Source organism: Mesoplodon densirostris, chromosome 16 (genome assembly GCF_025265405.1).
Source record: "Mesoplodon densirostris isolate mMesDen1 chromosome 16, mMesDen1 primary haplotype, whole genome shotgun sequence".
Taxonomy (NCBI): Eukaryota; Metazoa; Chordata; class Mammalia; order Artiodactyla; family Ziphiidae; genus Mesoplodon; species Mesoplodon densirostris.
In genome coordinates, this window is record NC_082676.1 from 3,829,824 (window position 1) to 3,845,321 (window position 15,498).

At 34.7% G+C, this 15,498-nt stretch overlaps 1 protein-coding gene across 1 annotated transcript in view; it reads left to right on the plus strand.

The window, feature by feature from the left end:
- The first annotated feature begins 508 nt into the window (after positions 1 to 508).
- Positions 509 to 15,498, plus strand: part of SYCP2 (synaptonemal complex protein 2) — a 59,891-nt gene continuing 44,901 nt past the window's right edge. The window contains 12 exon segments of the mRNA XM_060077935.1: positions 509 to 532; positions 1,435 to 1,578; positions 3,245 to 3,373; positions 4,174 to 4,278; positions 4,527 to 4,551; positions 6,965 to 7,050; positions 8,980 to 9,065; positions 9,345 to 9,379; positions 10,165 to 10,307; positions 10,390 to 10,442; positions 11,588 to 11,633; positions 12,162 to 12,257. Coding sequence (XP_059933918.1) covers positions 509 to 532; positions 1,435 to 1,578; positions 3,245 to 3,373; positions 4,174 to 4,278; positions 4,527 to 4,551; positions 6,965 to 7,050; positions 8,980 to 9,065; positions 9,345 to 9,379; positions 10,165 to 10,307; positions 10,390 to 10,442; positions 11,588 to 11,633; positions 12,162 to 12,257 — 972 coding nt within the window.

Sequence of the window (15,498 nt, forward strand, 5' to 3'; positions counted from 1 at the left end):
TTTCATTGCATATTTGTATATTCTTACATATCCTGTTCTTTGACAGTATACTTGCATATACTTCCCTTCTTAAATATTGTATTACTAGTTTAAATTTCATTTAGGCATTAATTCAAGATTATTTTTCTTCTTGTTCCCAAAGTTGGAACAAAGTTGGGATCTCTGATGAGGGAGGTTCACATTTATATTCTTTCAGTGACTAGTTTTGTGACCTTTTGGCAGGACTTTGACATTTATTTAAGTCATTTATAAAAAGGGAAAGCTTGAATAAATGATCTTCATTCTTTCCTCCAGAAACTTCTTTGGACAGATTCAAATGAGTAATTTCATAAGCAGTGAGGAACTTGAAGAAACAACATTTATTGCCTTTGGTATAAGCAGCAATGCTTATTTATGTGTGTTAAGATTTTTAAACTGTAAACATATAAAATAGATTGTAAGATTCAGAAAGTATATGCTTTCTTTTGTAGGTGTTTGTTTTGTCCACCTGTTTTAAAATTAAGTCAAAATGCCAATAAGACCAGATCTCCAGGTATGTAGTCCTAGACCAAAAGGAAGTCTTTTATTTTAATTCCTAAAATCACTTTTTGTTTATTTATAGGTATTAAATGCCATCTTTTTAGGAAAGACAAAGCTTACTTGTTTTTATGAAATGGTCAAGAGTCAAATAATTGAAATTAAAATGTTATCCTTTTATTTTTTCAATAGATTTGTTTCCAAAAGCTTTATTAAGAATATAACGTACTAAAGATGATTTATATATACCTCTTACATAGAAATGAATCATACACTGATCTATGTATCATTTATGGCTGGATACTTTTATATCAAGGCTTAAAATTGTGAGATACTTGCATTTAGGCGAATCATATTAATGTATGAAAATTCCTTATTAATGGAGGTGTACTTTAATAGCAGGGATGGCAGTTTTGTAAAGCTTATAAATATAGAATATAATAAATAATAAGTTATATGTACATGTAATGCTTAAGTTATATTGGTTGGTATAGTTTCTAAAACCTGTCTTTATGCAATTTTTTTTTAACTATTTAAACTTCATGAAGAAGTTGATATGTTAGGGTTTTATCCATGGTATTAAGTATTAGTTACTATAAAGTTGATTTTTCCTTCATTAACAGGTTTTTGTTGAGTTTAGCATAATGATGACTTTCCAGTAAGAAATATGAAGTGGAAAATTAGTAAAATATATTTTTCCTGTATAGAGCTTATTATTATCAAAAAACTTAATCTCTAATTCTGTTACTCTGAATTTAATAGTGGACAGTTTTTTTAAATAAGTGAATTGATATTATATAAGCTCTTTTGAGAATTTTCAAATGTGAAAACAATTCCTAAATTACTTGATTTCATAAGGTGACTAAGGTGACTTATTTGGGTTTTGATTCAATATATTTGCCATTTTCTATATTTCAGCAGTTGGAAAAATGCATTGATTATGCTTTAAGAAAAAATGATTTCAAACCTTTGAAAACACTTTTACAAATTGATATTTGTGAAGATGTGGAGATTAAATGCAGCAAACAGTTTTTCCACAAGTTGGATGACCTTATGTGCAGGGTAAATATTCATTTTTGTTGAATGAGTGTTACAGTTATTAGATACCACTCTACTTTTTAGGAAGAGATACTCCGTTGGAAGGAATGAATAAAAAGGCTTTGGCGGGCTTCCCAGGTGGCACAGTGGTTGAGAGTCCGCCTGCCGATGCAGGGGACGCGGGTTCGTGCCCCGGTCTGGGAAGATCCCACATGCCACGGAGCGGCTGGGCCCATGAGCCATGGCTGCTGAGCCTGTGTGTCCGGAGCCTGTGCTCCGCAACGAGAGAGGCCACGACAGTGAGAGGCCTGCGTACCAGAAAAAAAAAAAAAAAAAAAAGGCTTTGGCAAGCTCACTTTTAACTATCTAAATAAATGCTTGTTTCACCACTTGCTTTTTGTGTGTGTTTGTTTGAGGAGTCCCAAATAACATGTTGGATTGTTGTTTTCTAAATAATATATTTAAAATCTGTGTTTACATAGTGTTACCATTATTAACTGTTATCTAAACGGGAAAAATAGCTTACCTGTTTGAAGTTGAAACAACTTGAACTATTTTTTAAAAGCCTATCAGCATATTCATGGTGTGTGGACAGTGCTTGGTGCTTGCAAAAAATAAAACAAAAACAAATAAAAATCATCGAAAACCTTGTACTTGATTTATCATGTATAAAGTATTTTTATATGTGAGAAAAAAGTAATTATTGACAATCTCCACTAGAATTTGATGTTTGTTATGAATCTAGAAGAGTGAGTAAAAGTTTCTCACATCGGGGGCTTCCCTGGTGGCGCAGTGGTTGAGAGTCCGCCTGCCGATGCAGGGGACACGGGTTCGTGCCCCGGTCTGGGAGGAACCCACATGCCGCGGGAGCGGCTGGGCCCGTGAGCCATGGCCGCTGAGCTTGCGTGTCCGGAGCCTGTGCTCCGCAATGGGAGAGGCCACAACAGTGAGAGGCCCAAAAATTTCTTGTATAGGGCTTCCCTGATGGCGCAGTGGTTGAGAGTCCACCTGCTGATGCAGGGGACACGGGTTTGTGCCCTGGTCCGGGAAGATCCCACATGCTGTGGAGCGGCTAGGCCCATGAGCCATGGCCACTGAGCCTGCGTGTCCGGAGCCTGTGCTCCGCAACGGGAGAGGCCCGCCTACCGCAAAAAAAAAAAAATTTTTCTTGGATCCCTTAGTTAAATACATAAGGTTTTTAGAATGGAAGGTAACTGATTCATTGCATCATAAGTCTAAGGTTTCTTGAGTTTATACACGTCTGCAATTTTTTACTGAGTTTGTCATTCACTGGCTGAGTGCCTGTAAGCAGGTTGCCTTTTTTTTTTTTTTGCAGTACGCGGGCCTCTCACTGTTGTGGCCTCTCCCATTGTGGAGCACAGGCTCCGGACGTGCAGGCTCAGCGGCCATGGCTTGCGGGCCTAGCCGCTCCGCGCCATGTGGGATCCTCCCGGACCGGGGCACGAACCTGTGTCCCCTGCATTGGCAGGCAGACTCTCAACCACTGCGCCACCAGGGAAGCCCCAGGTTGGCTTTTTTAAACCACACTTTTGTCCTTTGCAATATGGAGATTATGATTATGATAATGACTAACACTCAGGATTTGTGAGGATTATAACGCTCCTAGCACAATGCCAATTCCATTCTGTTTTGTATTTACAGATGTTTAAATGTATAATTTGCATTTCAGGAGCTGAATAAAAAGGATATCCAAACTGTTTCAACCATTTTGGTTTCTTTTGGAAGATGTGGCAAAAATATCAGTATATTGGGGCAAGCTGGACTTCTAACTATGATAAAACAAGGACTAGTCCAAAAGATGAGTATAGAATATGTAACATATTTCTTTGAGGGAAATATGATTAAAGGTGTGTTTTCTAATTAAATGGTTCAAACTTGGAAAATAAATTTGGGAACTGTATATAAAACTTTGAGATAAAATATTTTTATAACCTGTGGTATATGTTAGAAAAATAAAGATCACAAGGGAACTGTATACAAGGTCCTTGATAATTGTGTGAATTTAAGGTCACAAGACTCCCTAAGGCCTTTACTTGCTTTATTTTCTTTTTAGCTCATCTTAACCACTATCTAACTTAATTTACTTTACTTTTTATATCGTTTATTATTATCTATTTCCCATTTTAGAATGTAGGATATTGATTTTTGTCTGTTTTGTTCATTGTTGTATACCGAGCACCAAGAACAGTGCCTAAAACATAGTGTGTACTCAAATGTCTGAGTTAATAAAAATAAAATAATACCAAAATATTTCAAATAGTAAAAATGCCACAATAATCTAATGTGTAATGATAATTTATTCTTTATCTATGAATATGAATGTGCATGAACTAAGAATTTGAAGGGGGAAGTAAAGATTTTCTTCTTGGAATTGGATTAACTTCATCCATTCCCATCTAAAAAATGGGAACATATAGTGAGTTACTAAAAAGCAAAAACAATGAAGGTGTTTAAGAGCATAAACTTATTTTGATACAATACTGGAATTTTTATTTTTAATGTTTCTTTGTTCTTAGGTTTACTGTTTGTATGAGTACATTCTTAAAATTATTAAAATTGAAGTCAAAGTAACTAATGTATATACATTTCTTTTTCTACATGGTTGCCTGGTTTGAAAAATCCAAGGAGATTATTCTGAGTCAAGGAAATTCAAAAGATGAAGCTGTTATAAATATGATAGAAGACTTATTTGATATTTTGATGGTAACAATCATATTGATTCACTGATGTTATAAAGCATGTGTTTATTTAAAAACAATTTGTGTTCTATATGCCCTGAGACTAAAAGTCACTAACAGGTTGGTTAGTGCATTTATCCTGATTAATTAGTTAATACATAAAAGTTAAATAATTATGTGGTGAGTTCATATGTAACCTGTTATTTTAATACTATTTGTAATGGTTTATAATATAAGATAGTAAGTTTTAAATTAAATATTATTCACTTTCAGGTCATACGTGACATCGATGATGAAGGTATAATAAACATTTTATTTCTACTGGAACAATCATTTGCTGTTAGAGTTTTGGTATAATCTTGCAATTCTTTTAGTATTGTTCTAATATTAGGAATTCATTACCTAATTCAGGGATCGACAGATTTTTTTCTGTAAAGGGTCAGATAGTAAATATTTTAGGCTTTGTGGGCCAGGAAAAAAATTGATGGTATTATGTAGGTACTTACTTAACAAGAAAGAAAACAAATTTCCACAAATGTTTTATTGATGCAACTCAAAATATAACAATAATTGACTACAGTGTTTTTGTAATACAGGTCTACTAATGAGAATAGCACTCTTTTTTGAGAAGATGACGTTTCTCTTAAGGTTCAGAGTTAGTGTTTGCTGTTATAAAAATTAATTGCAGGGCCTCCCTGGTGGCGCAAGTGGTTGGGAGTCCGCCTGCCGATGCAGGGGATACGGGTTCGTGCCCCGGTCTGGGAGGATCCCATATGCCGCAGAGCGGCTGGGCCCGTGGGCCATGGCCGCTGAGCCTGCGCGTCCGGAGCCTGCGCGTCCGGAGCCTGTGCTCCGCAACGGGGGAGGCCACAACAGTGGGAGGCCCGCATACCGCAAAAAAAAAAAAAAATTAATTGCAAATATTCATTTGTTCATGCTTATCTGTAGTGAAATTTTGTGTATATTACATTAGAAAACGTCTTTTCATGCAGATAATGCCAAATACTGATACCAGTTCATGAGCATGATTTTTAATTGAGCATATTCATCACTTGGAAAGCATTTACAGAATTATATTAGACTTTTTTCTTAATATTTGCTTTTTAGAATGCCATTACATTGCAGATTAATCACGTTTAGTCGAAGGTTAGGTAGAAGCTCCTCAGTTGCAGAGTTAAAATGAATTTTGAAATTTTGAAATTAGGGAAATTTCCTTTGCACCTACATCAACGTCCAGAAATGCTGCTGGATCTGTAGTTGGAGCTTGGAAAAAATATATCCCCTATAAATTTGTTGTTGGAAATGGAGATGTCATTTCTTGTCTCAGCTTTTGACAGCCTAGGAGATGTATAAAGCAGCTGGACATTACTTGTGATTCAGATGACCTTTGTTTCATTGAAATAACTTTACTGAAGTATAAGTTTCTCATATACGCACTAATTTTGCCTTGGACTTTGGTGTTGAATTCATTAAGAAACACTATCAACTCTGCAGCCCAAGCTAATTACCAAAGCCATTCATTTAGTGGTGGCTAATGATGGCTAAGTTCATAAGAATGAATGAAATTCACCTGAGACTACTGGTTCAGTAAATCATGATAGATTCACATATTTCCACAGAGTACCTGCTGATGAATACAGCCATACAAAAAGGGACAGTGAGTTGGATTTGGTTTGTGGGCCATAATTTGTCCTTGATCTAATGAAACAAAATTTTCAGTAGTACACGGAGAGTATAGAACATGTTACAACTCATCATTTCACTTGTGCTTGGCAGTGCCTTATGTCAAACAATAAACTCAAGTTATTTTATCTCTGTGTTGGCTGAGGAAGAATTACCTAGGATTGGTAATTGGGGCTGGTGAATTGTTTATAAATAAAGGAACAGCTAATTGCTGCCAAAACGTTTAAAAATATCAATTGCTATTTATTTCAGTAGTAGTTAATACTACCTTTTCATTGGTTTCTTTGCAATTAACATAACAATCTAGTCTAAATTCTTAAGTTTTTAAGGGAGAAAACAGTCCTAAAGCACCAGTGATTATGAAGTGATCCAACTGGTTTTTTTTAAGTAAATCACTTTATCTTTTCAAGTAATTCAGTGATTTTTTTTTCTTTTAACGTAGTCACTTTGTAAAGTGCATTTTCTGTTGCAGCGTTGCCATTATTTAAAATTATTTTAGAACTCTGCATCATAAATTAGCATGTAGCAAATTCCTCTTAATATACTTAGTATTAATAAAGCCTTGTCTTTTGAGAGAATAGTGTCAAATTTTAGAAATAGGTCAAGATATTTAGATCTTCATGAAGTCCGGAGGTGTTAATGGCCGTTACGGAATTTTAGAAGTATGACTATAAATTACTGAGGCCAGTTTTCATAAAAACCTCAAATTAGACGTTTCCAGTTTTGGACTGTATTTATTTATCCAAAAAAGTCATACTGCTTTAAGTGCCTCAAAGGAGAAGCTGGATCTGGGCTTATTCCTTTGCCAGAGTTAAAATCAGTCACATTTGTTTGAATGGTGTTTTTTTGAAGTTACATAGCTAGTTAATGGCAGAACCAGGACTGAATTTCATGCTTCCTGGTGCCCAGGCCAGTCCATGGGCCGCCTTCTGAACTGAATTAGTATGTCTGATTTCCATTAACACGTATAAGATTGTCATTGAAAAGAGTTTAAAATACACATTTGTCAATAATTTATTTTTATTCAGGTAAAAGGCAAGTAGTGGAAAGTTTCATACCTCGAATTTGTGCCCTGGTTATTGACTCAAGAGTGAATATTTGTATTCGGCAGGAGGTAAAGTCATTTTTTAGATTTTCTTTGAAAACTTAAAGAGAAGGTGAAGACAATTTGGTAGCAATTTATCAAATTCAATAATTATTTTATCTTGGCACTAAATTATCATGTAGTGTATCTCTGTTGTCTTAATTCATTGTCTGACACGATGAAATATATTGTGTTGGCCAAAAAGTTCCTTTGGTTTTTAAGTTAAAAACACATTTTACATTTTCACCAAGAACTTTATTGAACAACATATTCACCATTTTGTTCCACTACTTTCTGCCATTTTTCAGGCAACTTGATAATTCCATCTTCCAAAACTTTTTACCTTTTTGAGCAAAGAACTGTTCTAGGTACCTTTTACAGTCTTCCAGGGAATTGACATTTTTTCCATTAAGAGAATTTTGTAAAGACTGAAATAAATGGAAATCCGAAGATGCTATGTCTGATGAATATGGCGGATGAATCAGAACTTCCCAGCCAAGCTGTAAGAGTTTTTGCCTGGTCATCAAAGAAACATGTGGTCTTGTGTTATCCTGATGGAAGATTATGCGTTTTCTGTTGACTAATTCTGGACGCTTTTGGTCGAGTGCCGCTTTCAGTTGGTCTAATTGGGAGCAGTACTTGTTGGAATTAATCGTTTGGTTTTCCGGAAGAAGCTCATAATAGAGGACTCCCTTCCAATCCCACCATATATACAACATCACCTTCTTTGGATGAAGACCGGCCTTTGGTGTGGTTGGTGGTGGTTCATTTCTCTTGCCTCAGTGTCTCTTCCGTTCCACATTATTGTACAGTATCCACTTTCCATCGCCCGTCACAATTTGTTTTAAAAACAGAACGTTTCCGTTATGTTTCAGTAGAGAACTGCATGTGGAAATACGGTCAAGAAGGTTTTCTTCGCTTAACTTATGTGGAACACAAACATCAAAGCGATTAACATAACCAAGCTGGTGCAAATGATTTTCAACACTTGATTTGTATATTTTGAGTATGTCAGCTATCTCCCACGTGGTACAACATTGATTGTTCTCAGTTAATGTCTTGATTTGATCGCTGTCAACTTAAACTGGTCTACCCAACCGTGGAGCATCATCCAGGGAGAAATCTCCAGCATGAAACTTCGCAAACCACTTTTGACATGTTTCATCAGTCACAACACCTTCTCCATACACTGCACAAATCTTTTTTTTGCGCTTCAGTTGCGTGTTTACCTTTCTTGAAATAATAAAGCATAATATGCCAAAAATGTTGCTTTTTTCTTCCATCTTCAATATTAAAATGGCTACACAAAAATTCACCAATTTTGGTAAGTTCTTTTTAAATGCACGCTGATATGACAGCTGTCACAATACAGTCTAACAAAATTGTTCCGAATGAAGTTAAAGACAACTAAGCGCTACTAGAGCCATCTTATGGAAAAAAAACGCCAAACACACCTTTTGGCCAACCCAATATTACCTAAATATGTATTGAAAATTCATAAGCATGTGGGTTTATGTATACATATATAGCTCATATGAAAATAAACTATGCCATGTAGATATTAGTAGTTCCTAAGTATTTAAATGCTAAAAATAACCTGTATTAATATATATATATGTGTGTGTACATGTGTGTAGTCATAAAAACAAATATTAATAGGGTAATATTTTTTGCTTTAGTTCTTAGAGTAATAATAAACATATGTCATACTGCAAAGAGTATACCTTCTTTAAGTACAGGGATCATGGTATATTCTATTTTTGATATCCTGCGTTTTATGTTTTCTTATAGTCACTATTTTATACTTTATATTCTTTCCTCCACCCTTATTTCCCTGCATAAAATGCTGTGATTAAGAAAAAATAGGCTTCTAAGTTTATATACCTATAATATATATCTAAGTACTTAATGTTTCACTGAATATATAAAGTTAATGGATTATGTATTTTTCTTTTCTAGACTCTAAAAAAAATGAATGCTATGCTGGACAAAATGCCTCAAGATGCCAGGAAAATACTCTCTAACCAAGAAATGGTCATTCTCATGTAATAATTTGTACATTTGTATATTTCTTTAATTAGTGGTTCAAGTCAAGAATTTAAAGGATGTTTTATAAGGCAAATAAGGCAACCATGAGTTGCCTTAATAATTAAAACTGATAAACTCTTGTAGGTTTCTAATATAATTTATATATATGTTTTCTGCCAAAGTCTGTGATACTAATCAATTGTAAATTTTGGTGAAGTTTTTTTCCCCCAAACATATGAGCTTTCTAGTTAATTGATACTTGTCTAGTATATATAACCTGTTGTTTTGATTCACAGGAGTAGTATGGGAGAAAGGATTTTAGATGCCGGAGGTAAGTCTGTTTTTTTCAAAATGTTCATATTTGAAATTACTCCAAATTTATTAATAGACTATAATATCTAATTAGTCAAAATAATATTAACATTATAATGTAGTAAAATTATGTGAGGGAATTATAAACTAAACTAAAAAAATAAGTGTGATAACAGGAGTTGTCAAATATAATTTGTGCCTAGTGGTAGGTTTTTGAATAACTTAATTTTCAAGTAGATTTGGATTCCTTTTGTGAAGAAATTTCTTAAATGTATTTTATGAAATTAGGAGGTTTAATATTCTTGGGATTGATAGATTTGTTTGTAAACAATGTTTCTATTAAAAGAGCTCAAATTTTCTTTCCATATGAGAAAATTTTGATGTAGTGATTTACATATAGAACAAACCACTGGTTTAAAGTACTTTAAAATAACTTTAAATATCATGATATGCAAAAGGAAAACAAAGATTACCTGTGATTTATAGACTTTTGTATGAGTTATTTTGCAATTCACAGCTCTAATAATGGAATGGAGGAATCTTTGAACATTTAGGAGTTTCTTTTAAATATCCTTAAAAATATTTTTTTACTCCTTCTATTAGTAAACTTATTTTGTTATTTGGGCTATATTCATGCCTGTAATGATGAGATGTTTCTAATCTCTATGAAGAAAATGACAAAAGATGAGTAAATTACACTACGTTCCTTATTACTCTTGCTTGTTCTAACAACTTATGAAATGTATTGACTTTTATAAACTTTAATTTTCATAATTTCAAATAATACATTAATTTTTTTTTAAGATTATGACTTACAAGCGGCTATCATAGAAGCTTTATGTAGAATGACCACAGAAAAACAAAGGCAAGAACTGGCGTGTCATTGGTTTTCAATGGATTTTATTGCTAATGCATTTAAAGGAATTAAAAACTCTGAATTTGAAACAGTAAGTAGTGTAAAAATAACAAATTAAAAAGTTTTTTTAAATTACTCTGTTTTTTAAAAGCTCTCTCTTTTTTAAAAATTAGGATTGCAGGATATTTCTCAACCTTGTAAATGGCATGCTTGGAGACAAAAGAAGGTAAACAATGCAAAATACAACCATTTAATGATAAAGAAATAGAGTTCAAGGAAGAGCACACAATGGTAGGCTGAAATAATCCTCCACTGGTCTTATTTTGCTTTGTACTTTTTAGAGGAAAGAATACATTTTTATTTAATTAATATTAATTAATAACTTTGTCTAAAATTGGTTTACTGTATTTCAGAATTGCATATATATTATAAATTTTGGTATTTAAGGAACAATAAAAATCTAGGTATAAATATTACTTGAGCTACCTCCTTCGTACACATACTGGAATAAAAATATATAGCAAACATAAATCATCTTCTTTTATAATTAACATATTGTAAGGATGTTCTTTCTGCAGTTATTTAATCTCAAGAATGGTCATGGAAGGCTAGGTAGTATAAATTTTTATCACTTTTGACAATGACAGAAGAGGTATTTTTGTAGTGCAGTGCCTGGCACCTTACAGGTGTTCAGGACACATTGGATTGAATGAGTTCACGTTTAGTTTACCTGCTAAGGAAATGAAAGATAGGGTGAGGGTTGTGCGCAGGGAGTCACACTATTTGGATTTGAATAACAGGTCCCCCTCTTCCTGTTCTAATGTTGGACAAGTTATTTAACCTTACTCGCCTCAGTTTCCTTAGCTGTAAAACAAGAATACTAATAATATCTACCTCATATGTTTGTTGTGAAGATTAAATGAGATGGTTATACACTTAGTACTTATAGTAGTATCTGACCAAGAAAGTATTCAATGAATTCAGCCATTTTTATTAGCAGTATTATTCACTTCTACTCTTCTTTTCCCATATAACCTTATGGGAACTTCCACTGTATCAGTATCACTAGTATAAGCTAAATTAGCAATCTCTGTTCATAGTCGATAACATGAAAAGTAATTTGGTTCAGTCACTTTAGTCAAAATGGTAGGCTGAGTAGTATCCTCAAAGTAATATGCTGTCTTTCGGAAACAGATTTCCCATGAACTCTCACTTTAAAGAGTAATAAAGAAGGAAATAGGATTTTATTTAAATTGTTGTCCCTACTGCCTGATTTCCTTTTGATCCTAGGTGTGATTTGTATGGCAAGTGAAAGTTATGCTGTGAAGGCTTATTAATTTTTTCTTTAATTCAGACTACTTTTTATTTCAGGGTCTTTACATTTCCTTGTTTATCAGCATTTCTTGATAAATATGAGGTAAATTTTAAATTTAGTATGTGTTTTAGTTATTAGATGAATTTTGATGCAAAGGTCAAGTGAATTGTAGGTCACAAATTGACAAGAACATTAATGTTAGTCATAATTAGATCACAAATACAGCCGGTCTTGTATTCTGGATCTAAGTGACATTTTATGAAATGGCACATTTGTAGCCAAGGATAAGTGAAATATAAAGGTTGTACTTCAAATTTTCTTATGTTTCCTTCATCAAGCCCATTATTGTTTATCATTCATGAATATATTCAAACATGAAAATATTTTCAACCTTTATTTGTACTTGGAATATTTGTGATTTTTTGGAGCTAGCTAATTTCTGTGTAAAATATTAAGCAGCATTTCTTTTGATTGTTTCTAAACTGATTTAAATGCTGTACTTGCCTGCATACCTTCCAGCTCTACTCTTTTCTTTTTTTAAAAAACTCAACCATGAATAGAACATCATAATTTTCTGTTGTCACTTTTAAAAGCATAGTATATTCTAGTTTTATATGTTTATTTTATTAGTTGCAAATACCATCAGATGAAAAACTTGAGGGATTTTGGATAGATTTTAATCTTGGGAGCCAGACTGTATCATTCTACGTTGCTGGAGACAATGATGTAAGCTTTAGATACCTCTGTACCATTTTGTGTGTGTGTGTGTGTCTGTGTGTGTATAATGTTGTAATTCAACTTAATATGGATTTCTTTGATACTTATTTTCTCGCTATTTTAATAGATTTCAATGTTAGCTCTAGTAGTTTTGATGAGCATGGTAACCTATCAAGTTAATTAGAAATGAAAATTATTTCTGATGTCTGATTGCAAGAGAAAAATGCTAAAATTTAATACTAGTGTTTAAATATGAGCTTTTCAGAAATTAATAACATGTTAATTATTAAAATTTAACATTCACATGAACAAAGTGAATTGAATCTAGAAAAGACAGCAATTACTCCAGTACAGAAGCACTCAGTTAAAAATAACATTAACAGATGATGACAAATGGTCTTACCTTATTATTTCATAGAATCTTCTGTTTGAAAATAGTGAGGGATTAATTCTTTTTTTGTTTGTTTGTTTACATCTTTATTGGAGTATAATTGCTTTACAACGGTGTGTTAGTTTCTGCTGTAAATCAGCTTCACGTATACATGTATCCCCATATCCCCTCTCTCTTGCATCTCCCACCCCTCTAGTTGGACACAAAGCATGGAGCTGATCTCCCTGTGCTTTGCAGCTGCTTCCCGCTAGCTAGCTATTTTACATTTGGTTGTGAGGGATTGATTCTTATGGTGGTACTTAGAAGTGAATTTTAGTTCTTTTCTTTCTGTGCTATATTGTAACTATGTTTAAACTTTCCAACCAGGCAGTATGTTTTCTACTGACCTCTTTAACCTGAGGAAAATTCTTGAGGCCTTGTTTCCAAATAGCCACCACTTAATATTTGCTACATTTGCATACTTCTAGCTCAAACTGTATGGCCAAGATCTGAGTAAGAGTTGATTTGCATTTACTAATCTGAATGCGGCTGCTGATAATACAATGAGGCTTTAGTCTTTTTAGTCTCTCTCTTGTAAAATCCTGCCTTTTGTTCCAGGTAAACTCTTTATAGACAAACATTAACCAAATGCCTCTTAGGATTTCCATGTACTTTTATTTCTTTTTAGAGTACCTTTTTAGAATGCTTAATTAAAATTGAGCTCCAAAAACTAGCACTACTTCTCAGGGGTACTGATGGTTTTCATTAGTGTATTTATTCTTGCAGCGTTTTTAGGTGTATTTTTAACTGGATTTTCTTCAGGAAGTGGACTTTCATTTTGGGAAAAGAGGATAGAATAGGACTGATGTGGTTCCTGACTTCACTCACTTGGTCTAATGGATGATTCAGACAAGGATATAGTAATTTTAGTATTATACTTGATGGGGATAGTATAAAATGCATTTATAAGTATTAAATGCCTCTTATGTTCCTGTCACTGATCTAGAGATGCTGGGAGAGAGTTCTTCTCACAGAGATATTTAGACTCCTCTCCCCTTTGGATTTCTATAGCAGTAGTGCATTCTCCCTGTCTTCAGGCTTACTCTCCTCAAAGCCATTCTTCCATATTGTGGCTGCTTAAAACCCTCCCTTTGTCTCTTTAACATGGTGTTTGAGGGCCTTTATGACCTGGCCCCTGACTATTTCTCTGATAATCAGACTGTTCTCTGTGCTTTCTGTGTTCTAGCCACATTCTTTTTTTTTTTTTTTTTTTTTTCTTTTCCTCTAGATCATGCTCTTCAAGTCTTTCTACTTGCTGGTTCTTCTGCTTAGGAACCTCTGGATCTTTGCATCTTAGTTCCTTCCCAGTTAGATTTCAGCACAAATGTCACCTCCTTATAGAGGTATTCCCTGGTAACTCAGTCTGAAGTAGCCACCCAGCCACATTATATCACACTGGCCTCTTTTTTTCTTTTATAGTAGTTATTGCTACTTAAAATCCTTTTGTTTATCTGTTGTTTTTTCTGTTTTTCCCCCCGTAGAACGTAAAATTTATTAAACCAGGGACATGTCTTTTCTCATTTATGGCTATTCAAGGGCTCATATTTATTTTAAGAATGAATATATAGAATACTCAAAGAACTGAAAGATACATAGTATTGTTAGTGCATAGAGTTCAAAGGATATTGGAAAGAAATAAGGCAGGCAGTATAGAGCCAAAGAAGGATTATAAGTAGGAGGCAACATCAGTTCAGTGAATATTTAATAAGAACTTACTGTATGCCAGATATATGCTAGACACTGAGCATCACATTCATGTAAAAGATTCTCCTGGTGGGGATCTCGGAGAGGCAGCAGTGAGTGGTGGCGTGAAGCGAGATCTTAATTCCCTGCCCAGGAGTTGAACCTGGGTAGCCTGGATGAAAACCAGGAATCCTAGCCACCAGACCCCCTGGCTCTTGCCCCCAGTGAAAAATGCATTTCTTACAGAGGCAAAAACTGTAAAAAAAAAAAAAAAAAGGTACAAAGTTTATTATTTAGAGACATAGCACAACAACTAGTGGGAGAGCACACAGAGAAACACTTAGTTTAGTTAAGACGGAAGCAAGGCAGAGATGCACACCGGGCGAGGAAGGGTGTGGGCCTCCTCCCTAATGAGGAGGAGTGCAGTAAAGAGGTGGTTAAGTCATTTATATAGGGCAGTTCTTCCTGGTCTTTGTTTACCTTTGGCCAATTATCTGGTTTCTCAACACCTGACCTGCCCTAGGACCCTCCCCGAGGTGCATGCGCAACTTTTTTCTAAGATGGATTTCAGCCCAGAGGCCTAGGGGATGGCCTTAGCATCACATATTATGGGGTGGTGCCCCCTCCTTTTTGAACCCCAAGGAGCCTTTCTGTGCATGTGCAATGTTTCCCTTGCACCAAGGATGGGAAATGCATGATGTCTTGATCTTTTAACAGGGTTTAGCCCCTCTCTGTCCCTGCCATAAAATTGTCCAATGTCCAGTTATCTACCCTATTCCTGTTGTTGTTTCTTATACTGAAGCGCAGATCTCGAAGTATGGACTGGAGTCCGGTCATAAATATGTAGTTCAGAGCCGGTTTGTCTCTTGCCTCAGGAAACGTAAACTTGGGGGTTGGGGGTTGTAATGAATGTCCAGCCTGGAGCCCATCTTCTTCTCACCCCAGGAAGTTGGAACAGGAGGCCAGTTGTAAATGTCTAGCTTGGGGCCCACCTATCTCCTGCCTCAAGGAGAACAGATTAAAAAGGGACAAGACCAGAGGCAGTTAGGAGACTTGCAGTAATCCAGGTGAGAGAAATCATGGTGGCACAGTTTTGGAAACTGACAGTGGGGATGGATGGAAATGGATGGATTCCAG